Below are 27,901 nucleotides of genomic sequence, written 5' to 3' on the forward strand. Positions count from 1 at the left end.
TAACCGGAACGATTCCATTTCAAATGAAATTGTTATTATTCCTATTATAGTAGACAGTTCTGTTGATAAACCTATAGTAGACAGTTCTATTGATAAACCTACTACTGATCACCAAACTTAACTAATGGTTGATTGATCCACATCTTAGTGGGCTGATAAATCATGCATCCATCCATGGTTAGGCCCAAAAATCTTCCATAGCGGAAGTAGGCCCTACACGTCAGGCCGACGTGGCTTATCTTGATTGGGCCAGTTTCCTCAGATTTAAAAAAAAATGAATGTACGAAAAACTTCCATTGAAAATACGTGGGAGTTGAGTCAAAATGAAAAATGGGGGAGGATTCTTTAAATAATTAAATTCCGAGTTCAGTCAGAATTCAGAATAGTGAATTAGAGGTTTATTGGAGTGGAGGGACTCGTTCAGTCGTTTGTGGGGCGGGAGTGTGGATAAAGCGTGTGTTCAACCCGCCAATGAGAATGCAGAGAAATCAAGACGCGTCACCAACCTAACCTTTTTTCTCATCACCATCTCCTCCTCCCTTTGTTGACAAAAAAAAGTAGAGACTAAAGAGCAAAGACACCAAGTCATAACCCACCCCAATTAACCCATTTTGATTTTTGAAGGGTTCCGCTGAACCAACAACGTGCAAAGCTCCTGCCTCCCACGTTCCTCTCTCTCTCCCTGCTCTTCTCCTACCCATCTGTTCACCTTCTAGGGTTAGGGATTGCTGCAATGGCAGCTACGAGCGGGTTCGCCACTTCTTTTTCGGGCGTGAAGTTGGAGTCTCTCCTATCTTCCTCAAGGATTTCTTCTTCAACATCTTCCTCTTCTCAGGTTCGGTTATTTTGCAAGCCCGCCGGTAACAGGAGACGAATCGCTACCAGAGGGCTCTCTTTGAACCCTAGGTGTGAGGCTGCGTCTGATGTTTTGGTTCAGGATGAGAACGTCGATTCGAGGGCTTCCAGCGTTTCCATTCTCGAACAGCTCAAGACATCGGCGGCTGATAGTAAGTCAACCCTTTGTCACCTCCCCCTTTCTTTGTAAGGAGTTGATTTTGTTTGGTAATTGATGAGGTTTATTGTTTGAATTTCAATTCATTGTTATCTTTGCGATTGTGAAACGGATATTACGTCCCCAAACTTTTAAAATGTCTGTCCCTCTTGCTTTGAAAATTCAATTATAAGTTTTTCGAATTTAGTAGTGCTTCACGTCCCGTTAATTCCACTAGGGATTGCATGTGTTTAATTTCTTTCATTTATTTAGGTGACGAAGGATCGATGTAGCAACAGGTTGAATATTTAAGAAAAAAATTATTTCCAACATATTTATATGGTTGTGTGCGGGGTTTATCTCTTTCCTTTTTGTCAGATATTTTTATCCCGTTGCACAGTTTGTTGACATACCAAATCACAACCATGCTTGTGTAAGAAACCAAAGAGACCAGTTGCCTGAGTTTTAGTAGTTTGGTAGAAGATACTTAACAAATAGCAACTAGCATTTATTATGTTGTAGACTTTATAAAACGTAAGCATGAGAAAAGGCTCAAACAATGTTATACTAGTTATTACGCCAAGGGGATCTACCATCATTTTGTTGATACTCAAGTTTCTAATTTTCTAGCAACTTTTAATGTGCTATAGTGATCATTTCATGTCTTGGGTTCCGAGTTTTCCAGTGTTGGAGGGCGTGCATACCAATGTTGTGAGCACCTTCCATATTGAATAATCTGTGCTGTTGTGTTTTATGTCATAAATCATTTCCTTCTCCGTTATGCCCGACTCTTTGTGAGATTTTATGATCCTTTTGTAAAACCTATATGAAGTTATCTTGAGGTTCTAACTTCTAACCTTTTGAAATTTTAATTACTGTTGTTTTCCAGGATATACCAAGGAAAGGAGCAGCATTGTTGTCATAGGGCTTAGTGTGCACACAGCACCAGTAGAGATGCGTGAGAAACTTGCCATTCCAGAAGCAGAATGGCCTCGAGCCATTGGAGAGCTGTGTGGCTTGAACCATATAGAAGAAGCTGCTGTTCTTAGTACCTGCAACAGAATGGAAATATATGTAGTGGCTCTATCTCGGCATCGTGGGATCAGAGAAGTGACTGACTGGATGGCCAAGGTACTTCTTTACTCCATGTACTCTTATCTTCATTTTGTTTTCCACTGCAAGGCTATTTTTACTTTTTTAGATGCAAGAAACAAAGGTTGGTACTATAGAGGAGAGCGAATGAATGTTAGGGCAGTCTGTAGGAACTAACCTTTGTGGGAGTTCCAACTAGGAAATCTCCTGTGATGGACAGCATACTTATTTTGTTATTGACAGCAGCCATTCAAAATACGCAGATAGTTGTTCTCATTCAACTGGTTATTCCTTGGCTTAGATCTTCTAGTTGGGATGGTGAATTCTGAGTTTCTAACTTATTTGCATGTGTGCCATGGATCCTATCTTGCAACCAAATATGAAAATTTCTTTGGTGATCAATGTGTCTTTTTTCCTTTGTAGAAATTAAAATGTGGTCCTAGTTGTTAATATCTTTTTTGTTTGGCAGACAAGTGGAATTCCTGTTTCGGATCTTCGTCAACATCTTTTTCTACTACATGACGATGATGCCACACAGCATCTGTTTGAAGTGTCTGCTGGGCTTGATTCTCTAGTTCTAGGAGAAGGACAAATCCTTGCTCAGGTCAAACAAGTTGTCAAAGTTGGACAAGGTGTTGTTGGCTTTGGGAGAAATATCAGTGGACTGTTCAAGCATGCAATCAGTGTTGGAAAACGTGTTAGAACTGAGACCAACATTGCATCTGGTGCAGTTTCTGTCAGTTCTGCTGCTGTTGAACTTGCCCTCATGAAGCTTCCTGAATCCTTGTCTTCCACTGCCAGAATGTTGGTGATTGGAGCAGGCAAGATGGGAAAACTTGTGATTAAACACTTGGTTGCAAAAGGGTGCACAAAGATCGTGGTTGTCAATCGATCTGAGGACAGAGTTGCTGCCATCCGTGAGGAGCTAAAGGATGTTGAGATAATCTACAAGCCCCTAACAGAAATGCTCAATTGCACTGCAGAAGCTGATGTGATTTTCACCAGCACAGCCTCAGAAACCCCATTGTTCTTGAAGGAGCATGTTGAAGCACTCCCTATTGGCAGTCCAGAAATTGGGGGATTGAGGCTCTTCATTGATATATCTGTTCCCAGGAATGTGGGCTCTTGTGTCTCAGATCTCAAGACTGCGAGAGTCTACAATGTTGACAATCTTAAGGAAGTTGTAGCAGTTAATAAGGAGGACCGACACCGCAAAGCAATGGAAGCCCAGGCAATTATTGCTGAGGAATCAAAACAATTCCAAGCGTGGAGAGACTCCCTTGAAACTGTTCCAACCATCAAGAAACTGAGAGCATATGCTGAAAGAATTAGAATGGCAGAGTTAGAAAAGTGCTTGTCGAAAATGGGTGATGATATCCCAAAGAAATCAAGGAAAGCTGTGGATGACCTCAGCCGTGGTATAGTAAACAAGCTCCTTCATGGTCCAATGCAGCACCTGAGATGTGATGGCAGTGATAGCCGGACCCTGAATGAGACACTTGAGAATATGCATGCACTTAACAGGATGTTCAGTCTTGAAACAGAGATATCCATTTTGGAACAAAAAATTCGAGCTAAGGTGGAACAAACACAAAACTAAGATTTCAAAACAGATGTCTTTCACCTTACTTCTTTCGTCTGTCAAATTCAAATAAGAGGATAACATCCTCACATTGTCATCAATGTCATTTAATTCAACGGGAGTTGATAGGAGCTTCTGCCCAATTCGTGTGTAGGATGCATTTGTACATTTACAATGTATAATCTAATTTTCTGCCCAGCCTGAGGAAAGGAGCAACTTTTTGATGTGAGCTTGAACCTGTAATGAATGATATATTTATCAAGTTGCTGCTAACAATGGACAGCCTACGTGCGGAGAACCATTTTTCTTGTAATTATGTGCTGATGAATTCAGTTTTGAAATATATTTTCTTCTTCATGCTTCCCTGTCATTCTTTCTTTTTCCTCTGAGTGGGAGTTGATAGATCTTTCAGGCTTCAACTTGCTTAGCCGACTTGGCCCTCTTTGGCTATGCCATTCTTTCTTCCTGTTTTACTCTGTGCTGGTGGCACGACCGTAGGGTATTAATTGGCCCAGCCATGTTGCATTAATGCAGTGTGTTCCCTTTCCGTTTGTGAAACCGCATACCGTCATTATTTGATTCAAGGTTCAAACTAACCCATGTTACGGCTGGATGCTCTGCTCTCAGGTTGTGTACACGACTTTCTTTAGGGAGATCCTCTCTCCAAACCCATAATGGCTTAATCCCTCCAACCATGGTGCAGTCAGTTTCGATCCCAAATTTAGAAAGGTTTTTCTTTCTTTCTTTTCTTTTCCCTACTTTTTCCTTCAAACCAAACATAGCCTAAGTGACTAGTCATTCTAATTTGAGAATCTACATCATCCATGATCTTTCCCAGTCCGGATCTGCACATCGGAAACATCCCTCCATGAATGATAAGATACAAGTACAGGGACGTATGGCTATGACGTCCTGTGTGTAGGAGAGCTGAATGCTATCCATCCACTTGGTTAGTCGATTCATTTACTAGCAAAATTTTAGGACCGCCAAAAAAATTAAAAAACAAAGGAAATTAATTTAAGAATCATACTCAAAAAGTCGGGGATTGAATCGATCAAGGCCAGGCCAGTAGCTTTGCTTCGAGAGCTCTTCCATCTGTTGTTCTCATCCCTCCGGCCTCTCGGGCAGATCACTTGACGCCATGCTATCAAGTTAGGGTGTCGAAAGGCTATCCAAGTACCATTCATTCATCTGAGTCCTGAGATAAGGGTGAAGTCCTCTTTGTTGTATTTCTTTTATTTCTAGTGTAGGTCCCCTGTAAAATTAGGTTCATTTTTGGTGTTGAGGTCATCAAATGTCCCTCTTTTCCTTTTCTGGGAGGAGTATCGGACCTATCACCTGCGATTCCCACCTAAAGAACATGAACTGAGGGGATGAAGAGTGATCAAAATCTGTCAAGCGGACGGTGGGCAAAAATGAAAAGCAACCATAAGAGAAGGCGTTGACCTCCCAAGCCTAACAGGACACATATCGAATGGTCGTCTATTGAACCGTCAACTTCCCAATGTGAAAATTTACCAAAAAAATTAGTTTCCAGTGTGAAAAGAATCTCAAGACTGAAAACTAAAATGACTTTAACTTCAAGCCAAAAAAAAGAGCAATTTCTTTGACAAATCAATACACGCAAGAAGGAATTTGTACTTTTTTTTTTTTTGAAATAAAAAGAAGTGTATTACACAAAAACCTGCAAAACAAATAAGAAGAAGGGAAGGGGGGAAGGGAGTTGATACAATAGTCTAGAAAAGGGGAAGAATCAGTTTGGAAGGGAGTTGATACAATAGTCTAGAAAAGGGGAAGAAGAAGAAAGAGCTTCACGAGCAAGCCAATCTGCTACCTGGTTAACTTTTCTAAAAATATGCTGGTATCGAAGACTTCCCTTGAACAGACCTCTCATCTTCAAGCACTAAGAGATGATACATTTCAAATTTCAAGGAACATCCGCCTTTTCGTTGAGGCACGGGATAACCAATAATGAATCATCCTCGATTATAATAAGATGCTCCCTATAGTTTGTCGCTTGAACATGAGCTTCCCATGCAGCCCACACTTCCGCTTGGTTGATGGTACATGTGCCAAGCTTATATTCTTTAACCGCTATCACCCGAACAAGATGGTCACGAACAATACTAGCCACAACACATTTCTCATTACTGTTACGAAAGGCATCAAAATTTATTTTAATAGTGCCAAATTTTGGAGCACTCCAAATAATTGGTTTCCACACTTTATCCATTTGTGCAATGATTTTATCTTTGCTCCCATCAAGAAACTCCACAAACATATCAAGAGTCCATCTAAAATAATGGGAATGAGATTTGAAACATTATTGAAAGTTTTTGTGTTCCTATTTTTCCAAACAGCCCAAAGAACAAATGCAAGTTTTTCTTTTACTAAAAGAATATTGTTTTCCTTTTTATTGCTGACCCTTGTCCACCAATCCCTCAAACTTTCATTCTCATTTGATCCCTCCAGGTAGATGTGTAAATCGGGCTGGTGCACACGATGGTCTGCAGGCTGTACCAAGCCTGACACGACAATGTGGGCCATGTTAGGCCTGGGATTTTAGGTCCATGGGCCGGCACGGGCCCACATGGGCCCAAGCCATGGGCCGTGTCGGGCCAACCCCCAAAATTTTCATCGGGGAGGGTGGCACGACGCCCATAAGCCGTGCCATGTTGGCCCGACACGGTCCACTTTACACCTCTACCTCCAGGGGAGTGTTTAAGGCAAGCCACAATTGTTATGTGTGGGCACAGTTTTTAAAAATATGGTCTGTAACTTCCTTATCCCCACAAAAACTACAAGAGCCATGATGTTATATCTTCTTTTCTTAAGATGGCTTTTAGTAAGTGGTCTATTGTTGAGAAATAAAAAGAGAAAAGTCTTTATTTTTGGGGGTCATTTGAAGTTCCAAATATTAGTCAACCAATTAAAGGTACGATTGGGTAACACAACTGGGGGAGCTGATCGGGGAGCTGATCCTCCGTATGGTCATACCCATTATTGGTCATTAGGCCCATTACCACCCAAATCTCCACTTCAAGCAACTAGAGACATTAATTACCAACTGAGCCCCAGTTGGCACATACCACCCTTTACCTTAAGTGTCTATACTTTGATGGAACGTTGAGACCTGAGCTACAACAGCGCTCCAAAAATATATTAAACCTGGCAATTTGGGTTGGGTCAGCAAATGGTAGACCTAACGCTAAATGTTTGGGTTAGGATTGAATACTAGACCAATTGGTCAAACAAGTTTGGATACCATCTAAAAAAACTGTTAAACCTAAAAGCTTAAATCGTTAAGTGAAGTTAAAATTGAATTGTTGTGGGTGTCAAAGTGGGGGTGTTGGAAGAATTGAATTATTGTGAATGTATGGCGAAGTTAAAATTTGTTAGGTGGGTTTCAGTCATATTTACCCTATTCAATATCCATGGTTCAAAGCGTTCATCTGCTATGTATACTTTGATAAAAAATAGGAAGAAACATTAATGTAAAGGGACAAAATTACTTGAGAACTTCACGTTATTACCAAAAAAGGGTAAAATATAGAAACTTCTCTGAGGTTTCTGACAATCACAAAAACATCCCCCTAAGGTTTCATTTTCATAAAAGCCTCCCATATAGTTTTGAAAAACATGCAATTACCTCATAGTGTCATTGTTCTAGTAATAACGACTTATAATTTACTAAATTGCCTTTGTTGCTTGTTTGGACCTTTTTCTACATAATTCAAAATGTCAAAGTTTTTCCTTTTATACTTTAATCGCCAAATTTACAAAGAAAAATTACTTTACTCTTTTCAATAAGGCCCCGTTCAGTTTTTAGTAAGTTATTCATCCGGGTAAATGCAGTTACCTAAGAAAGTTTTTCTTGAGAAACACTTACCTGGGTAAGTGCATTTACCCGTGTTCTTTTACTTCTCATGTAAATAAAACAATGACCATTTTAGCCATAAAAATCCATTATTAAAAAGGGCATTTTTGTCCCATTCAAGTATTGTCAACTTTCCCCTTAGGTGGAAAAGTTATTTATGCACCTAGGAGATGAGTATCACTTACCCAAGAAAATAAACTTTCCTTATACTTTACATAAATTTGAAAAAAGAACATGGGATTCTTGGTCAATGAGAACTAAAATCCCATTGACCAACTTTCCCCCCTCTCAAAATCCGAAAAAAATAACGCCCTCTAAACATTTTTAGCTAAAAGTTAAAAGTTCTTTTGGGGGTATTTTAGTAATTTTTTGTGAATAAATAAATATGAGGGTAAAATGGGTATTTTTAAAAGAAACAAATACATTTGGCCAACGCTTTTCTGACTACTACAATGATGCAAGGGAGGTAACTGTAGTTTTTTTCTTCAAAACTGCAAGAAAGGTTTTTATATTTTACCCAATCATTTTGAATAACTTAACTTTCTATCTCTACTATTTTATATCAAACACAAGTGTATTCCAATGCCTCTTCAATATTGGTAATTTGGACTTGTCCATATGTATCTTATGTATCTTATATCGGAAAAGTAGAACCAAGTTTCAAAGTATTATACACTCCTGATATAATGGATGGAGTGCATCCATATTTTGAAATTTCCACCTTTACATTTTTTTAGTTTTTTTTTTTTCAAAATGTATTTTATTTATTAAAAAAATAATTCTCAAAACTCCATTTAAATATGCCTATTGGGAGTCAAAAGATATGATATAACACACCCATTACTTTGAACCCTGACCAGAACTTCGAATGTGAAGGGCTTTGCCTTTATGCTGCTGGAAATACATGAAATTGGGAGGGCTTTGCCCAAAATACCCCCGAGTGAATTTTGATAAATACCACGTTATTCCGAATCATGTCTATTTGGTACATAAAATTGTATAGAGTGGACCTTGTATGTTTTTATGTACAGTATTAGGGGGTTTTACAGCCTTGCATTGGGGATATCTCATTGACTAAGAGAGATCGGCTTTAGTCGATGCAAGATCCATTTGAATGCCGTTTAAATAACTTTTACGGCTTTGCATTGAGGATATTTTCATACTTCTATGTTTTATTTCATGGGAGATATTTCCAATGCAAGGCTATAAAGACTGTTTGAACAAGCCTTGCATTGACTGAATCCGATTTCTAACCAAGAAGTGTATGTTCATTTTACATATTTATGTGAGGATCAAGTAAGTGATACCCATCTCCAGGTGGGTAAATAACTTATTTCCCACCTTGTGGAAAGTTGCCAACACTTCGATGTGACAAAATTGCCCCATATAATAATGGATTTTATGGCTAAAATGGTCATTGGTTTATTTACCTTGGAAAGTGCATTTACCCGGGTGAATAACTTATCAAAAGCGAATGGAGTCTTAGCCGTGCCATGTGCCTTTATGCTTGCATGTCTATAACCCACATTTGGATCTCCTATCAATGGGATATCACTATACATTGGGAACATTTTCCCATCATGGTTTTCAAAACTGGACTGGATCGGATGCTCAGACCAAAAAATTGGGAAACGGTCACTCTTCCCAAACCCGCTTTCCCCCCAAAATCGTTGATTTTGGTCAGCAAACCATTGAACCGGCTGGTTAACCGTTTGAATGGTTTTGACCGTTTTTCAAAATTAAAATTTTTTTTGTCAGAATGGGTCGGCCGTTCAGGTCAAACTATTGGACTGTTCGAATCGGTAATTGGACCCCTGACCGGTTTGGTTTTAAAAACCATGCTTCCCATGAATGACATACAAGCATGAGAGATTTTTCCGATGTGTGGCTGTAAATTGTAGTGTCTTGTAGATAGGTGCGAGTAGGAGATCTGAGTGCTGAAACATTATTCAAAGTTCTTAACTGCTTCACCCCAACCCCCAAATACCCCTTTTCTTTATTCAATTTCCATTTCTATCCTTATCTACTATTTCCTCCTAAGGCTTTGCTTTCGAGATAAAATAAACCAATGACTATTTTAGCCATAAAATTTCATTATTAAAGGTATTTTTCTTCCATCCAAATGTTGTTAACTTTTCCTTTGGTGAAAAAGTTATTTACCCATGTGGGAGATAGATATCACTTAGCCCAGAAAAATAAACTTTCCTTAATCCTTACATAAATTTAAAAAAGAATATAGATTTTTTGATCACAACCCAGTCTAATAGCTTTCCCCGTCTACAAATCGAAAAAATGAATTCCCCCTTACTCGTGCATTTGTACGTGGCACTTAACTAACATTGAGGTTTAACTTGGTAACGCACCAACCTGTCCAAATAGTAATTATCGGTGTCAGAAAATCCGGTAATTTTCCCATCTAAGACAACCGCTTAAAAATACATAAAATTTTAAAGATATTTTATAAATAGAATTATGGACATTTAAGAATATTTTAGAAATGAGATTATAAGATATTGGCTCTTAGGTTTTAAGAATTTGGAGGAAATCCAATAAGATTTTAAAAATTAAAATTAAATCTAATAATATTTTAATAATTTACCTTCTGGTTATAAAGTCGATTCAGAGAATTAAATGGTAAACCTTTCGGGTCAAAAATATTTGATCCATTGTCGCCCATTTTCTTTATGATGAGGGAATGGGGCGGCCCCGATCTCACAGCCACATATTCTACCGTATATTGATAACATCTCCTAAAAATAATTGCATACAAAGAATGCTTTCGATGTACGGTTGGAATATGCTATGAGAGAGGTTAGAGAGAGGAGCGCTCTGTCAAGTGCAGATCCGGACTCACTTGAATGAGTTACTGCGGTTTCGCCTTTGTGCATGTCACGCCAAATCCTTAAACTTGATTCGTTAAGTTTACTGGATCGACGGTTCAGAGATCTTGCGTTAATTCGTCTGTGTAGCGGGTTTTAACGACACTCCGCAAACTGAATCGTCCCGCCAAACATTGGGAGCTCAAGCTTGCAAAGGAGATGGAATACGAGAACAAGCTTGTACTCGCTCCCATGGTTCGAGTGGTGAGTGGATGTTATCTCTGTATTTACTCTCTCCGAAACCGATAAGAAACTGCTTATCAGTAGAAATGTACTGGAGAACATTAACTATAAAGTGAGGGTGCATAAATTAGGGTTTTCAAGCCCGTTGTACAATTCAAATCTTTGCTTTTTGACGTCAACTTAGACTCGATTTTATTGTTCCCTTCGTAATTAGGTATACTGCAAACACGAATTCTGCTGTTTGTTTCGTTGATGAAAAAGCATTGGAATATCAATTATGTTATCTATATATCATTGCTGCCTTTTCTATGTATTTTTTGCTTGTGTTTTTTCTGGAATTCTAATTTAATTTAGTTATTCTTTTTATCTCATAGGGCACTTTACCGTTTAGGTTGTTAGCTGCTCAATACGGTGCAGATATTACTTACGGGGAGGAAATTATTGATCACAAGTTTGTCAAGTGCGAACGCCGGATAAATGGTATTTTCATTGACATGCCCATTGGTATCATGGTTATTTGCGTTCAGTCGTTGCATTTTTTTTATGCAATCACCAATTGATAGGTCCTCACTTTTATGGTGCTGCTTTCATTTTCGCATTCAGTTTTGCGTTCTTCATTGTTTGAATGCTAAACAAACACTTTATGTTTCACCGTATATAGGCCGTTAACATGGATGTCCCAACTTATTTTTGCAATCTGCAATGTTTTGTTGTGGTGTACTTCCTGACATGTTTTTTTTTTTTTCCGCCCAAAAGAGGAGGTATCATTAAATATATGCAGAGTTACAAAATCCACTTGAGTACTGCCCCTTTTAGATACTATAATATTATATTTACAAGCATTGTAATGGGCAGTGACATTCATAGATCTGGATGTATGCTTAATAACAAAAGTATTTAAAAAAAAATTTCAGTCCTAAAATTTGACCTTGTAGAGCTCTAACCCAGCAGTCCCGTAGCAGAGTTTGATAAAATATTTACAATATTTTTACAGTCAGAAAATATAGAAAGAGATCTGATGTTTAGTTCAGCTACCTTGCTCAACCCATCCGAGAGGGCCCACCATTTTGCTTGAAGGCTTCCATGAGCATTGATTCTTCTGCTGGCTGCATACACAGTAGATTGCTCCTTAGTGAGAATTATATAACCTGTAGCTGCTATCCCTGTTTCAGGCATGAAAGACCCATCCACATATAGCATATAATCTGTGGTAGGATTTTGTTAAGAGGGGGAAATAGATGTTCCTTGATTTCCGGTGGGTGTTAATGGGGGTAGTAGGTATTAAATTGCTTTTCTCACTAGCTGTAACGGGTGGAGCACCTGGTTGCCACGAAGTTTAGCATTCCTCATATCCCAAATGAGCCGGAACAAGATTAAAAACTCTTCTGTTTGGTTAACTGTTATGTTTTACCCATTTCTCAAAGAAAGAAAAGGACAGCAATAAAAGTTTTATATTTTTGGTATATATGAGATAATAAGTTGTTTAGTCATCCTGGGTTTGGTTTGTATGGATCATTAGAGGATTTCTTTGGTGATGGGACATGCACGGAATGTACATAACATTATTTGAAGCATAGGTTAATGAGACATCCGTTTATCTTGGGATGCCATAATATACTTTTCCTAGATTGTAGCTTCAGAGACAATTGGTCTAATTGTTTTATTGTTTAACGTGATTGCATGGGGTTGTGTATTTGGAGTTGTTTTCCCTTTTCAGGCCAATACAGCACCTGGGCCACAGGGGAAGCATATCCCTCCAGGATAAGAAATGTATCAAATTTCCCACAAGCCTTTTTAGTTCAGCAGCAGAAAAGTGTCTTGGTGCTTAAACTCTTTTGAAACAGAGACCTAGGGTTCAATTTTACCCACTGAAATTCTTATTAAGTCATCAATATCTCTTCTTTTGCTGTTAAGCAGCCACTGTGTATTTGGAAATTATGTAGTTTTAATGCCAAGGTTGTCTGGACAATTCCCCTGCAGAGAGGGCATTATAATTTGCCATCTTTTTGGATTGTGAAAAATATAAGTCTTGTATCTTCGGGATAATATGGCCTTATTTTTCATTTGTGGGGTGTTAGCATCTGATTTGTATATCTTGATCTGTTGTCAAGAATTTTGATGAAGTGACGTAATAGGAGCTTGCCTAAGGGAATTAAATCCCAATTTGCTAATTCTGTTCTCTAGTTTTTCTGGTAGCACATTTGTATTTTCTCTTCCTTTCTTTTCATTCTAATAAACTTTCAGTATCATAACTGGAAAAAGAGAAACTAAAGAAACTGCAACTTTCTGTAGTCAACCTTTTGTTGTTAATGGGGTCTTTTTGTAATCTTATTCTTATTCCTTTTCTTTTGTTAACTCATACCATTTTCTTTTCTTGCACTAGAGTCAATTGGTTCTATTGATTTTGTGGAGAAGGGAACAGAAAATGTTGTATTCAGAACTTGTAATGAGGAAAGAAATCGGGTGGTATTTCAAATAGGCACTTCTGATGCTGTGAGGGCTCTCACTGCTGCTCAGATAGTGTAAGTTTCTTAGATGCTATTACTTTGTCTCTGTTAACCAGATGGTAAAATATTTTTCAGTTTGACAACTATGCCTGGTATCTGCATTTCAATTCTTCAACTACTTTTCTCTCTAGGGTTCTTCACACAAGTGGCAAGTGGTGCAAAATGTTATTTTTTTTTTGGTTGAATGACCACTTGGTTTCATTAGTGATCAAAATTCAAATACACTTCTGAATTCTGCAGTTATTGTTGTTCATCATCACTCTTCTTCTAATTCAGAACTCAATGATGGGGAAGTTCTAAAATGTGCCTAACTATATTGTTCTGCTTATTTTTTAGCAGCAACTGGTTAATTTATTAATTAATGAAAGAAGTGTACGTAAAGATGTGCAAGCATCCCTTATGGAGGTTAGCAATGCTACCCCCTAGTTATCACTTTGCTTCTTTCTGTTACAAACTTCTCCCTTGTGAAGTCACCTTCTAATGGTCTTTCTTTTTTCAGTCCTTGTCTTGCCAGCATATCAGCCATACCATTTTCTGTACTGTGTTTCTATGCAAATGTTGCATTTATTTCCTCAACCAACCTTCTTATTTCCTTCATATATTGATAATTGGTCTGCTTATTAAAAATTAGAAATTGGAACCATATTGATCTGGTTGTTTGCAAAACTGTGCTATACTCACAATTGTAAACATGGAATTCCTATTTTTTGTTAGTCCCAAAACATCTTTTGTTAATGTATAATTATGTTAAGAAGATTTATGAAAAAAGCGGGCCCAAGGAAACAATCTTTATGGTATGCTGCCCTCTACCCTAACATATTGAACCATCTATGAGCAAAACCTGTGTATCTGATTTTCTGAATCCCTTAAACTCATAGAGAACAAAACACAAATACATCAAGAAAGCTTTGCAAAGTGACACTAAGGCCTTTCCAAGGTTTCGAATATTCTCTGATTACTTCCTTTCACAGAAAGGGGTTCATGATCCATAAGGTAGAACCTGATTGACCTTTCTAGGTTACAACTCAACTCAATTTGATGATTGCTAGCAAAATTCTCTTGGGTACTAGTTTTATTCATAATGAAACAAAGAATGAAGTATATACGTTTCATCTCTTTTATGAGTAGGCTGTGCCCATAATCCCTACCCCATTTCCACTTTACAGGTAAGGGACCCCAAAAAAACTGTTCCCTATTCACTCCTTGCTTGTCAACTGTATCGGCCATCCTTTTGATACTAGATTATTTGTATTTTATATGTACCTTCTGGACAAACAATGTATAGCTTCTTGGATATTTCCCTTTTGCAATTTTTTCAAAATATGCATTATATCTGCACCTTTGGAGTGAATAGTGAGCATATTCCTAGGTATTTTCCTTTTCTCTTTCTCTTCATGTAAGTGGTCATAGTATTCTAAAAGCAAGAAGCACAACTAGAGCGAAACTATTAAAAAAACTTAATCCTATTGGTGATAAAAAAAAGGCAAGAAGTGCAACAAAAAAAGAGCCCTTGGTTCAATCTATGACACTGTGATTCATTTTTTTTTCATGCTAAATAAATATAGTTTCAGACTGTTAAAAAACCCTTGAGGCTCACTCCTAGAAGTATAATGCACATGCATCGCATTTTAGGTGCCTTGATTCAAAAACATATGCTTTGTACATCAAATGGAGTAGGATTTTCATGACAAGACTGAGTTAAAAGGCCAATTCTAAGATTCCTAGGTAGCTCCCATGGGTGAAAAAATGAGAGAAAGTAGACTAAGATGGTTTGGTCACATGCATAGAAGACTACCAACAGCATCCATTAGAAGAAACGGTCCGTTGCAAATTGAAGGGGCTAGAAGGGCTAGGGTAGACCAAAAAGGACTTGGGTTGAAGTAGTTAGAAATGAGTTAAGTGCCCATAATTTAACAATGGATGTGACATTAAATAGAATGGAATGGCAAAGCAGCAATCATGTAGCCCAATCCCATATAGTTGGGATAAGGGGCTTGGATGACAATTTAGGGTTTTCAACGCCCATTTGAAGTTGTGGTTTACATGAAAACTTTCTAATTTTCTAAAAGGATTTGCGAGAAAGCTTACTTCTTTTTAGTCCTTGTTTATATGATGAGTAACTCATCCACACATTAAATTGTTATCCTATAGCATAGTGGGTTACCTATTCAAAATCAAATTCAAGGGTATTTCATCAAAATATAGCAAGATCCAGGTTAAGTGCACCTGGGTTCAGGGGAGGTTCATACCACAAAATGAGCCTCACCTGTTATCAAAATGCTAGATTATTGCAGCTTAATTTATCATGACTTAGATTTTAATCCGTTGTCGTCCAGCCTGGTTAGGATATCTGGCTTTCACCCAGGAGACCCGGGTTCAAATCCCGGCAACGGAAGAATAGTCATTATATGTTCTGATATAGTTCTGCAGCAAATCATACATACTTCACCTTTTCAGGAAAAAATCATGTGTTAATCTGATGTAGCTGTGGTTTACTCTCTATTATCTTGGATGAATTACTAACATGGTATATCTTCCTTTAGGTGCAAAGATGTAGCGGCAATGGATGTCAACATGGGTTGCCCCAAGTCATTCTCAATTAGTGGAGGGATGGGTGCTGCATTATTGGCTAAACCAGAGCTTATTCATGATGTATTAAAGTCATGCCACTCTAATGTGATTGGACTTGTTATTTACTTTTGTTTAGCAATTCTGTATTCATTGGTTTGTTCTTTCCTGTTTCTGCAGATACTGACAACATTAAAGAGGAACTTGGACACACAGATAACATGTAAGATTCGACTTCTAAAGTCATCTCAGGATACAGTAGAACTAGCACGGCGTATTGAGAGAACTGGTGTTTCTGCCCTTGCTGTTCATGGAAGGTAACCTATTTGCTTATGTCCTTTGATCAAGTAAAACCGTAAAAGTGCTTTATGATAATTTCTCATTCTCTTTGTTTTTTGCAGTCTTTAATATAAAACTTACCCATAATAAGGGGCTTATTCTGAACACATGCAAGGCCTTTTTGGGCCAACATTTGTTCTGCAAATATAGGGTGGGGTGAGGATCACAAGGTGTTAATCGTCTCTTTTCTAGGCTCAATTTGTGGATGTATAGAAATTTTATCAATGATGCATATGCCTCTTTTCTTTTTTGCTTTTGTTTTGCAACTTGTGGTCATTCCTTCAACCATGTTCATATAGTTCAAGTTCGAGTACCCTTCTTTAGTTTTTGAATTTTGAGTGTATGTTTTACTTGTATTTTTGCATAGTGTCCTCTGCACACAGACCTTTTCTCTTTTCTGTTATATAGTTCTTGTCCTTTTTGTAAAAAAGGAGAAGAAATGCAACTATCATGGACTATCACCATAGAATTCAGGTTATGGTTAGGTTCATTGTTCTGCTGTTTCTGGCCATTCAAAAATCACTCCCATACATTGGATCTAATTGTGCACCATTTACATGTTTCCATCGAAAGCCATTTGGTATGTGTATTAATCTGAGTTGATGGCTGGTTTATTGAATGGGCTAAATTATCATGTTTAATTGAAGACACCTAAATCAGTAAAACATTTTCTGGAAACCAATTAGGTTCATAGCCTGTTCACTGTTAAGAAAACTATTATATTTGTTTCTTTGGAGCCCCATTATTTGAGATTCGGTATTTGATTTGAGGGAAAGCAATAAAAGGATATTTGTGGGAAAGCAATGTAGCAAAAATAGAGGAACTGTGGCTACAATTTGCTCTCAAATCCTGAATTTTAAAATGTGGAATATTTGGCTCTTGATGTTAATTTTTGGTTGACTTTATATATTGCAAATGATGAATATTAGTCATTTAGTTGTTATTTGTTGTTTGATTCCTGGTGTATGCTAGTATCTCTTGTGTTGGGGCAAGACCTCTTCACCTTAGTTGAAATCTTGAATTTTCTATATTCCTTTCAATGCATCATCATTGTCATCATCATTTATGGGGTTGGCTAGATATGGAGTTTTCTGGATTTTTTATGTATTTTGAAATTATATCAAAAAGTATTTCAGATCAGGTAGTGATGTGGGAACCAAGGGGCTAGATATGGTGTTTTCTGGATTTTTATGTATTTTTGCATAAAAATTATATAAGAAAATCTCTGATCAGGTAGTGATATGGGAACCAAGGTGCTAGATATGGGCTTTTCTGGATTTTTATGTATTTTTGCATTCGTAGACAATAAGTGTATTTTGGTCATTTTATATATTGTTTCTGGGGTCTGGTGTAAAGAGTTTGATGTGTTTAATTTTGGTTTATTTGTTCTTAAGATTTCAGCCATTGATTAAGTAGTTTATTATAATTTTTTAGTGTTAGTCTAGGAGTTATTTTCCTTGAGTCAACTGTTAAAGTGTGAGTTTGATGAGGGCCCGAGAATAGGATCTCGTCACGGGTCAGTCCATGGGGAAAACCTCCTGTTTTCCCTTGTTCCTCCCTGCTCTTGATGAACCTATCTTGGCACAGCATTGCACTCGACTGTAAATTCGAGAGCAAAATTTGGTAATTGCAGGACTGGGGTGGAAGATAGGGCATTTCTCAGTGTTAGAAAAGCTACATCGGCTGCGTCGTCCCACCGCAAGGAATTCTTCTTTAACAGGTTGGTTAACGGGGCTGTCAATAGTCCATAATTTTGTACAAATTTGCGGCAGTAACCCGTTAATCCAAGGGACCCGCGTAAGGCCTTGGCTGATTGAGGCCTGGGCCAGTCCTTGATAGCCTGAATTTTGGAACTATCAAACATCACACCCTGCCCGTGGATGACGTGGCCGAGATAAAGAACCTATCGCTCCCCGAAGGAGCACTTTGATCGTTTGAGGAAGAGTTTGTGTTGGCGTAGGAGCTCAAAAACGGTTCGCAGATGGTGCACATGCCCTACCAATGATTTGCTATAAGCGAGGATGTCATCAAAGAATACTAAAACAAATTTGTGCTGATGGGGCTGAAATACCTCGTTCATCAATGAATGGAATGTGGATGGGGCCTTGGAGAGACCGAATGGCATGACTAAAAATTTGAAGTGGCCATGGTGGGTTCGGAAGGCAGTCTTTTTTCACGTCACCAGGAGCCATGCGAACCTGAAAGTATCTGGACCTGAGGTCCAACTTAGAGAAGTACTGAGCACCATGCAACTCGTCCAGCAATTCGTCCACAACGGGAATAGGGAATCCAGCCGTTGAGTTCTCTGTAGTCAACACAGAACCTCCAAGTTCCATCCTGCTTCGCCACCAACAGAACCGACGAAGAGAAAGGAGAGTGACTCTTGCGTATGATCCCTTGTTTTAGCATCTCTGTACATTGCTTTTCTATCTTGTCCTTCTGTAGGTGAGGGTAGTGATAAGGCCGGACAACAACTGGTTCTGAACCCGCCACCAAAGGAATTCGATGGTCGCATGCTCGGGGAGGAGGGAGCCCCTTGGGTTCCTGGAATATATCTGAAAACTCGGTGAGGAGTCTTTCCATGGTTGCCGGTTCTGTTTGAAGTGCATGGACCTGTGGTGTCCTCTCTTTAATCCTGCAACTGTGCCATGAAACTTGCTTCCCATTTAGGTGGAATGTCATTTTGAGTGCACTAAAGTCCCATAAAATCAGGCCTAGGGTAATTAACCAATTGACCCCAAGAACAACATCGAACCCATCCAAGGAGAGTACAAATAAATTAGCAAAAAATAGTTCAGAATTGACCCAGCGGGACGCTCTTACAGATTCCCAGACTGTGAACTCTTTCATTGTTCGTGACGGCTACTTGTAGTCGTGGCTGGAGTTCCATTGGTAGTTTTAACTGAAGGGCGGCATGTTCACTTATGAAGTTGTGTGTGCTCCCTGAATCGACAAGAACGCGCACCGGTTGACCTGCTATCTGTGCTTGTAACTGCATGGTCTGAGAGGTTTTAATACCGGTGATCGCATGGAGGGAGATCTCCGGCTCGAATACGACGGGCTCTTCTTCCTCCTCCTCTTGCTCATCGACTAGGAGGCAAAAAAGCCTCTTGCACCTATGTCCTGCCGAGTAGAGGTCATCGTAGTTGAAACATTGGCTTCTCGCTCGACGTTCTGCCATTTCTACCCTGGTCAATCGCTTAATGGGTGGAGCAGCCATGTTGCTACCTGCACTTGTCACCGATCTAGAGGTGGCGGTTGTGTGAGATCTCAGTTCCCGGCTGGCTGCTAGAGAGGGGGTTGTTGTCGCTGATTTTGGAGGTGCCCATGAGTTCGGTGGACGACCCAAATTGTAGGTCCCGCGGTTGAGCTGCAGCTTGCGCTCGAACGCCCGGGCTAAGTTCATGGCTGTAACCAAATTTGGGGGATTCTGCATTTCGACATCCACCTGCAGGGGTTCTGCTAACCCTGCTTTGAACATGTCCACATGCTGGTTCGATCGCACGGAGGATGCCCTCGCGAGGAGGGTTTGGAACTGGCGTTGGTATTCTGCCACCGTTCCGGTCTGTTTAAGGTTAATCAGCTCACCTAGGGGGTTGCTGGTCAGTGGGGGTCCGAACTGAAGGTGGCAATAGGACTTAAACTGGGGCCAACCGAGCCCGAGTTCTTCTTGCTCTAACTGATAGTACCAAAGTTGTGCTTCCTTTGTTAAATGAAAGGCGGCGAGACTTACCTTATCCCGATCATCTGTCCACTGATTCTGAAAAAACTGCTCGTACCGATACAGCCAGCCCAAGGGGTCTTTGTTGCTGTTGTACGACGGAAATTCCAACCTGCTGTACTTGGGGATGATTGCGGCTCCTTGGCTAACGGGCTGCTGTTCGCCGGAAGACTCCGACAGATCTAGTTGGCGGCCGCTAGTGGCTGTCCCTCCTTCCGTGTTCCTTTCCTTGTTAGAAAGGAACAACTCCATCAGACGTCGTAGCACCCTTACCTCGTCTTTGATCTCACGTACTTTTGAACTGGTCTCCACAAGTTGGTGCTCGAGGTCGTGGACCCTGGATGGCAGCTGCTCCAGATCTCCCATGACGCCTTGCTCTGATACGAAGTTGTTGAGGACCCGAGAATAAGATCTTGTCACGAGTCGGTCCACGGGGAAAACCTCCTGTTTTCCCTTGTTCCTTCCTGCTCTTGATGAACCTAACTTGGCACCTTGGTGATTTGTTCAAGAGATCACCAAACTCTCCTAACTCACTTCTTTAACTGAATATTCAATATCTCATTCAATAATGGTGTCTCCTTAAACAGGAGATTACAAAAGTCCTAATCTTAGGGAGTCTCCTTGCTGAATAGGGAGACTTCCAGTTCTAGCTTGCTAAGGATAAGACAAGTTAATCCTAATCTGATAATCCACTAATAAGATAAGATAAGAGCAATAGAATAAGATAAGAACAAGCAAGATAATCTAATCTAATCTGCTGTTGCCGAACTGGGTAGGACGAGGATCATTGAATCACTACTGCTGCTGGCGGTGGGTCAGGTTCCTGTTGCTGCCGACGGCGATGATACTTTTTCCCGAGGAATGCGTCCATAACATAGTTGCAATTCTTAGTTTCCATTATAAAAAACAAAGGTGATGTTCTCTAATTTTTGAGTACCAAGTAATTCCCATATTCTAGAGTCATTGTAGGCCCTTGATGCATGATTTGAAATTTCTGTCCCTTCTCCATTTCTCTAAAAAAGGGGCAGCCCAGTGTATGAGGCTCCCGCCAATGTGGGGTCTGGGCCTCTGGGGAGGGACAAATGTACACAGCCTTACCCCTTCTCCATCTCTCTATTCTCTCTAATTTTGCTAGTAGCCATTACAGCCATTAACAGCCTAAAAATTCTACAAAAAAGGGAGTTCATTCAATATCTCTAGAATTGATCTGGCTATATTATTCTTCAAATAGCTCTATACAATCCATCATTCCAAACATGTCCACAAGTTTCATTTAAAACTTCCATCCCTATGCTTGGTTTTTTAATTTCTATTTTTCTGCCACTGCATAGAAAAACTATGGTTCTCAGCAATTTGACCTGGAAGGCTGGAACCTTTCTAACCCCTCTTAACCTTTCTTTCTAGTCTTACAATCATCCCTAAACCATTTTTAGCCCATTGTTACCCTCCTAAGAATTATCCTTATGTCATCTGGGTCCTACATTTGTTGGTGTTAAAACAGAGAATTCTAAATTGCTAGCCATCTTGAAAAGATTAGAACCACTGAAGCTTTCATTTATTATCTGATGTTCAATCCCCCTGGAAATGTTAAATATGGTCCTTTGCCAATTTTAGTTTTAGTTTTTCTTTTTTCTTTGTCTATTTTGTTTTTATTTTCTAAGCCCCCTTGTGCGATTTGGCTTTCTCCTTATGTTGTAAGTAGGGCAATCAGTGGGTTGGGTTATGTTTAAGTGGTAAACTGTTTTGACCTGACCCTATTAGGTTAAGGTCAGGTCAGCCTTAATCTTTTTTAGGGTTAGGTTTGGGTTGAGGCTGCCCCATACCAAACCAACTTGTTGACATGTAACATTAAAACATTTGTAAAAGTAGCTTTTGTAGTGTGTAGGTGAGCTATTTGTGGGGTGGATCGGATCAGGTTTGGCTTTCCATATTCTTTAGTCAGGTTGGGGTTGGTTTTGGTTTCTGTAGTTTTGACTTGAGTTTGGGTTGAGCCAAACCTATGCTGAATCTGACTTGTTGGCATCCCTAGTTATAAGAAACTAAGACTTGGACTGTGCATAAAATCAGAATGCTGACTGGGTCACGGTTTTACAGGTTAACCAGATGGTTGGTCTGTTCAAACCATGAAACTATCATTTAACCAGGATCTGGAAAGGTCACTGGGTCATTAGTTCAACCATCTGGTCTGTTCTGAGCCTTACAAGTTACAAAACTGATTACAATTCCTTTTTAGTTGAACAAAACCAAAATTACCAGATTTTGAGAATTATATTTGATAAACAATATTTTGATACTTAAATGAGTATGAGATGGGGGAACTCTATTTGAGAGCATCCCTCCCAGAATGGTTGAGTCTGTCTTGTCTTTATAAGAGGCTTTTGTGTTTACCATTTACTGATTATTAATAAAGCTTGTTTGATCTCATTAGTGATGAAGTAGTTCAACCAAGTATCTGGAATTTCAGAATTTTTTTATTTGTCCTAAATGGAATAAAGGGTGCGTAAGCAAGCTGATTTCTTGGGTATCTGTAATCTCTGAATTCAAACACCTGAATGTGCCTCAGTTGCTGATGTCCCAATCCCCTTGGAGTCTGTAATCTGAGTTGATCCTTGGCCAGTCCTACTCTGGCTAGGAGTCTGTTGTATCTTCTTTTCTATTATTAATAAATTTACTCTACCTTTCAAAAAAAAAAAAAAGACATTTCACTGGGAAACATATTAGCATGTAATGTTTCTCACACTTATTTTATGGCTTGAAACTTAATCAAGTGGAGTGGTTTGGGAATATTTCATTTTTTTCCTGAAGTTGGCAAAACTTGCATAAACTCTCCTAAATGGATGATGATGTGTAGACCTGTTCATGGGCCGGGTTTTGGGCGCAACTTTACACTATTTTGGGCTAGAGCTTCAGGTTGGGCCCATTAGAATTCTGGCAAAAGCCAAGCCTGAGCCCGGCCAATGAACAGGTTTAGTGATGTTTGTGTTGGACTTGCATTGGAGTCTGACACTAAGATTCTTGAGGACACTTCTACGTAACATTTCCTTTTTATCTCTTAGTTTTTTTGACATAAATAAACGGGTAATGTAAAGGATAAGTGATATTGTTCACATCAAATATTACTTGATAATAAAGATTACATTTTAAACCCCTTTTTGGAGGTTTATTATGTTTTTTAGGCCAACCCAGGTCACCCACCTTAATTACTTTTTGTCACCTAAGTTACACCATTCAAGTTAAATCACCATTCCTCATCACTCCCCAAAGGAAATTCCCTCTATCGACCCCCTGTTTTTCCAATGAATCTGTTGTCTTTCTGTTTTTTTTTTTTTTGTAAGAACAAAATGATTACTTTATTGGGGGACTAGTCCCCAGTACAAATGATTTCTTGTTGCCCCTTGCTTTGCCAATGAATCTGCCAATGCATGAATCCATGTTGTCTCATCTTGTTGAATCAAACTCTTGGATATGCATCGGAGTCCAACTCTCATGCCTGTTTCCCTGCAACATTGAGCAAACCTCTAATCATTATTCAAAAAGTACATGTTTTAAAGGGCCAACCAAAACACTCCTGTGGATTTTTATCGTTACAAATAAGGGTTCCTTCCTCCCTCTCTCTCTGTTAGAGATATCCCTGGTTTATCAAAAATGGAGTTTGTCCATTCCCTAGTAACAATGGAATTTGTCTCCTTTCATTGTTTTTTTTTTTTTTTTTTTTTTTTTTATGAGCTCTCATTGTTATTTTTATAGTGAAATGTTGCATGTCTGGTGTCAAATAAATTGCAGAAAAGTTGCAGATAGGCCAAGGGATCCTGCTAAGTGGAGTGAGATTGCTGATATTGTAGCAGCATTATCTATACCGGTTATAGCAAATGGTGATGTCTTCAATTATAAAGATTTTCAGCATATTAGAGATGCAACAGGTGGAAACATACTTATTCTCAAATCTGATCTTAATTTGCTTTTGAATCAAAAGATTTGATTGACTGATTTAATTTGTGGAGGGAGCCACAATTTGTGATCCCTTGTATTGTTTTCTTTCTTTATTATGCAATTTGATACACTAGAAATAAAATGACTATAAAACTGTTATGTGGTTGTGCATTGGTCACCCCTTCCCCCAAATTACAAAGAAGAAATAACCACATCCTGAGATGCCTACCATTGGACTTTAAAGCATATATACAAATATGTGCATGTATGTGTCAGGTGAGGCACCAGGACCTTTAGATGTGTGAGGTGTAAGCCTTGAGGCATGAGGCTTAAAGCGTAATGAATTACCCATCTTTTAAGGAAGAAAAACATCAAACTGAAGCATAGAAATATGCACAACAGTATAATTTTTATATAGGAATACCATATAAATTAATAAATGATCATATTAACAAGGAATAAAAGAGAAAGCCGTAGCATTCTTAAACAGCATATTAAAAAAGTTCTAAATGTTAAAATAATGCCTCAAAATGGTTTTCTATGTTTCAAAGAATATATTCAGGCACAATGCAAGCATATCCACGAATATACATGTTACGTACACACAGGGAGTCTCAAGGCACAAGGAATATGCCTTTTCTGACATGAACCTTGAGGTTGAGCTTTGAGACTTAACCTTTGAGCCTTGCCTCAAGGTGAGCCTGAAGGCAAGTTTTGTAAATCTTTAAAAACACTCACCATGAGTATACGGGATGTTTCTACACGTGACTCTGACTCCGAGGTCCCTGAGTATACAAGATGTATGTATAAAAAAGGCCATTACCCAATTGTTGGTCCCAGATGGGTCTTGGAACGGTACCTTTTTTTTGTGTAAAGTGGCTGACTTCAGGCTTGGACCTGTGTTCTCATGCATGTCAGCTTGAGATTTTACCATTAGATCAAGTAATGGCCTTTATGATTATGTATTTATGTACGAGGAACTAAATCTATATCAAAGTATGCTCTATTAAGACAAACTACATTTATGGCATAATAAATACGTATACATCAAAGAAACAGCGGGTTCTCTCCCTCTGCTGCCCCTCATGCACAGAACCATAGGCATTGATTCCAAATCTTTGCAACATGTGGAAAATGATGAAAGAAAATGCAAGTCTGGAGACCTTTCCCCTGCACCACTTTAGGTCATTTTTGGGCTTCTACTCTAATCTCACTATCTATTTGGTTTGTATACCAAAATTTACTACTTTGTCATATGAACCATTATGTTGACTGCAAAATCTGAGGTTCACAAAGTTTATTGTAGTAACACCACACAACTTTAAACTACTTTAACTGGAGTAATATGCACAACTTTCTGTCGCATGCATCTATCATCCTTGTTAGTAATTTAAAATTTGTTCATTGATCATGGTTCTCCTGACAGGTGCCACATCTGTGATGGTAGCTAGAGGAGCCCTGTGGAATGCTTCTATTTTCTCTCCAAGTGGGAAATTATACTGGGAGGATGTAAAAAGGGAATATCTAAGAAAGGTGCTTTTCTGATGCCCATCAAAACATTTTCTCTGTTTTATGGTATATGTGATGAGGTCAATTGGTCAAACTTTGGTTTCACTAAGTTTAACTTTGATGGTAGTAGTGAAGGAAACCCTGACCCTTCAGGTGTTGGAGGAGTTTTCCGGAATGGGGAAGGTGAAACTATTGCCTTGTTTTCAGGTCCAGTTGGTGTGGGGGACTCACTTTGAGTTGAGATTTTGGCTGTTTTAGAGGGTGCAAAAGGGCTAGGGAAATGAACATTAGCAGGTTGGTCATTGAAGGAGATTCAAAATCGGTAATAGGTTGGCTAGAGGAGGATGACAGTTTGTGGAGCTACATTATTGAACGAAGTAAGTTTAAGTGGCTGACTCAGGGTATGGAAGTGAGACTGCAGTGGGTTAAGATGTGCTAATTCTTTTGCAGACACACTTGCTAAACAAGGGGTGGGAAGGGATAAAATGTTTTGGGCTACATATATCTTGTAATTCTGTTGTTCCTTGTGGGAAGGTTTAAAAGAGTTTACCCCTCTCCGCACCTGTATTTGTATCTTTTTTCTTAATTCTAATAAAATGGTTCTATTATTGATAAAAAAAATGGTCAAACTTTGATGGGATGCGATAACATCTGTATCTTGAAACATAGTCCTTAATGATGAAGCTAGATTGAATTGAATTTTAGCTCTTTTTGATATATTCTACTGTTGGAATGTTTTTGGCTTCTTTGGGAAGAGATTAGATGTTTTAGATGTTCTGGATTGGATTAGATTAACTAAACAGTTTGTGTATTTTGACTTCCAGAGCATCTTGTGGGACAATGATGTCAAAAGCACAAAACAAACTCTGAAGGAAATGATAATGCACCATTCCTGCCTTGAATTCCCAGAGGGAAAGGCTATCAATAAGTCAGAGACCTTAGCAGATTTGGCGTAAGTCATTTCTTTGAAATTCTATATATATATATATATATATTAAATGGACTCTTTCTATGATTAACATTTGCAAGTGTTAGAATCTGGTACAGGTGTAGTGTTGGGCTTAGAAAGTCCAAAAAAGGATTGGTGAACTTGGTTACTATACTTTAGCTTTAACTTGCATATTTTTAATGTAATGGACTAATTGTTGAAAAAGAAAAAAAAATATATATAGATGCATGTATAAGTGCAAAGTGCAAAAAATTTGAAGTGTCCATGTAGGTTGTTACATGGATGGCTTCCATATTATGTTAGGTGTTAGAATTCTTTCTTGTTCCTTCTGATCTCATATGTGAAATTGTGTATTACTTGATCACAATGCTATAGCAAGTTATTTATGTTTTATTTCATCTCTCTCTCTCTCTCTATTTTTTGTGACGTGTTCATATCTCTTCTTTTATGTTCTTTTTTTTTTCCTTATATTGTGTATATCCCAATCCCATATAATATGTTGTTTTATGTTCACATCTATTCTATTTTAAAATAAATGCCTAATTTTTGTTCTCAGTAATTTTCTTCTTATCTATGCAATTTTAATTATATAATGAGATTGTATTCATTATTTGGGAAATGTAGTCTATAAGGAATCTATAAAGAATGCCAATGGTCTTAGATCCACTAATTTGATCATACACCATGTTTATGTCCTTACACTCACTAAACTTTTATTTGAAGTGAAAGAAGAAAATAGAGTTTAGAAAACAAAGGAAGAAAAAGTTGTCAATATCTTTAAATTTGAAGAAATGCTTTGCCTAGAATATGATCAGATGAGTGGTCTTCTAAGTATTGGTCCAAATTGCTTGGTTATTTGTAGCTATAGATTAGTTTGCAAATTTTTCTAGTTTAAAAGAATGGAACTCAAATGTAAATTTATAGATGAAAGGAATGGGTCTTTTACATCTCACATATGATATCTGTAAGGATCACTGAAAGTGCAATGGATATTTTGGATTGTATTCATGTATTTGCACCCTCAGGGGTAAAAATTATATTTCACATTATGATGCATGTTAATAGAAGCATTTTTTATGATAAATATATTAGTAGAAGCTTTTCACATGTTCGTTTATTTTCTCAGGGCATATTATGGGGAAGAAAAATACTTTCGGTTTGTAAATGAAAACAGGTTACAAGTGAAAGGAATTGAATAAATTTATCATACGCTTCAATTGAGGATCATTACCCCCATTCCAAGTTCAAAGCTTTTTGAGGTACCTGACAGTTTTGACAGTTAGCCTCATTCTCCATGTTTTATCATGTCTCCTGGAAATCCTAAAACTCAGGGAATAGGATAAACTAATACAAGGATGGTGATTCCATAAAATATTGGTCAGATAGCATTCATTATTTTATTCTATTTCATTATCCCATCCCCTTAATGGATGTATGCTGATGAAGCTGCAAGTATAATGTAGCTATCGACTTTTGTTCCATATTGTAAGTTTGTAACTATTATTGAATAATTTTGGTAGAGATTATCATCATCACTTGGTTTTTCAATGTCTCTCCCCCAAAAAAGAGTTCAAGGATTTTAATATTTTATCTTTTGAAAAGCTGATATTGTTATAGTCCCAATCATCGATCTTTTGTTGCCAGAGTAAAAGGTAACGGTCTTTCACCAGAGGAACATACTTCTTACTAGTCAAACGCTTGGGAATTTGAATGTTAGGCATTTCCTTCATGATTAACCCCCCTCCCCCCGGGTCTTCTCCAGAAAAGCGGGTTG

At 38.4% G+C, this 27,901-nt stretch overlaps 2 protein-coding genes, 1 long non-coding RNA gene and 1 other non-coding gene across 4 annotated transcripts; 3 read left to right on the forward strand and 1 right to left on the reverse strand.

The window, feature by feature from the left end:
* Positions 1-379: 379 nt before the first annotated feature.
* Positions 380-4,023, forward strand: LOC148850733 (glutamyl-tRNA reductase 1, chloroplastic-like). Its single transcript, XM_088946021.1, has 3 exons — positions 380-1,007; positions 1,881-2,122; positions 2,553-4,023. The coding sequence occupies exons 1-3, from the start codon at positions 734-736 to the stop codon at positions 3,681-3,683; spliced, it is 1,647 nt and encodes a 548-aa protein (XP_088802147.1). The 5' UTR covers positions 380-733; the 3' UTR covers positions 3,684-4,023.
* On the reverse strand, positions 3,637-4,870 carry LOC148850734 (uncharacterized). Its single transcript, XR_016099481.1, has 2 exons — positions 4,696-4,870; positions 3,637-4,510 (listed from the first exon to the last, which is right to left on the reverse strand). It is a non-coding gene; the product is annotated as an uncharacterized LOC148850734 (long non-coding RNA).
* Positions 4,871-10,294: 5,424 nt separating this feature from the next.
* On the forward strand, positions 10,295-27,728 carry LOC148850735 (Aldolase-type TIM barrel family protein). The gene is made up of 9 exons (XM_088946022.1): positions 10,295-10,625; positions 10,979-11,084; positions 12,988-13,126; positions 15,655-15,763; positions 15,860-15,996; positions 23,523-23,659; positions 25,096-25,202; positions 26,003-26,130; positions 27,254-27,728. The coding sequence occupies exons 1-9, from the start codon at positions 10,581-10,583 to the stop codon at positions 27,324-27,326; spliced, it is 981 nt and encodes a 326-aa protein (XP_088802148.1). The 5' UTR covers positions 10,295-10,580; the 3' UTR covers positions 27,327-27,728.
* Positions 15,433-15,506, forward strand: TRNAE-UUC (transfer RNA glutamic acid (anticodon UUC)). The gene has a single exon. It is a non-coding gene; the product is annotated as a tRNA-Glu (tRNA).
* Positions 27,729-27,901: the final 173 nt, after the last annotated feature.

This window comes from Nelumbo lutea, chromosome 5, assembly GCF_056320005.1.
Source record: "Nelumbo lutea isolate HS-2025 chromosome 5, American lotus-T2T, whole genome shotgun sequence".
Classification (NCBI taxonomy): domain Eukaryota; kingdom Viridiplantae; phylum Streptophyta; class Magnoliopsida; order Proteales; family Nelumbonaceae; genus Nelumbo; species Nelumbo lutea.

What these genes read in the sequence shown, in the direction of transcription:
- LOC148850733 (XM_088946021.1), top strand. Translation starts at nt 734, where the DNA reads ATGGCAGCTACGAGCGGGTTCGCCACTTCTTTTTCGGGCGTGAAGTTG. An exon ending in CAAGACATCGGCGGCTGATA is followed by an intron (nt 1,008 to 1,880) that starts GTAAGTCAACCC and finishes GTTGTTTTCCAG; the next exon opens with GATATACCAAGGAAAGGAGC. An exon ending in TGACTGACTGGATGGCCAAG is followed by an intron (nt 2,123 to 2,552) that starts GTACTTCTTTAC and finishes TTTGTTTGGCAG; the next exon opens with ACAAGTGGAATTCCTGTTTC.
- LOC148850735 (XM_088946022.1), top strand. Translation starts at nt 10,581, where the DNA reads ATGGAATACGAGAACAAGCTTGTACTCGCTCCCATGGTTCGAGTG. An exon ending in TCGCTCCCATGGTTCGAGTG is followed by an intron (nt 10,626 to 10,978) that starts GTGAGTGGATGT and finishes TTTATCTCATAG; the next exon opens with GGCACTTTACCGTTTAGGTT. An exon ending in CTCACTGCTGCTCAGATAGT is followed by an intron (nt 13,127 to 15,654) that starts GTAAGTTTCTTA and finishes ATCTTCCTTTAG; the next exon opens with GTGCAAAGATGTAGCGGCAA.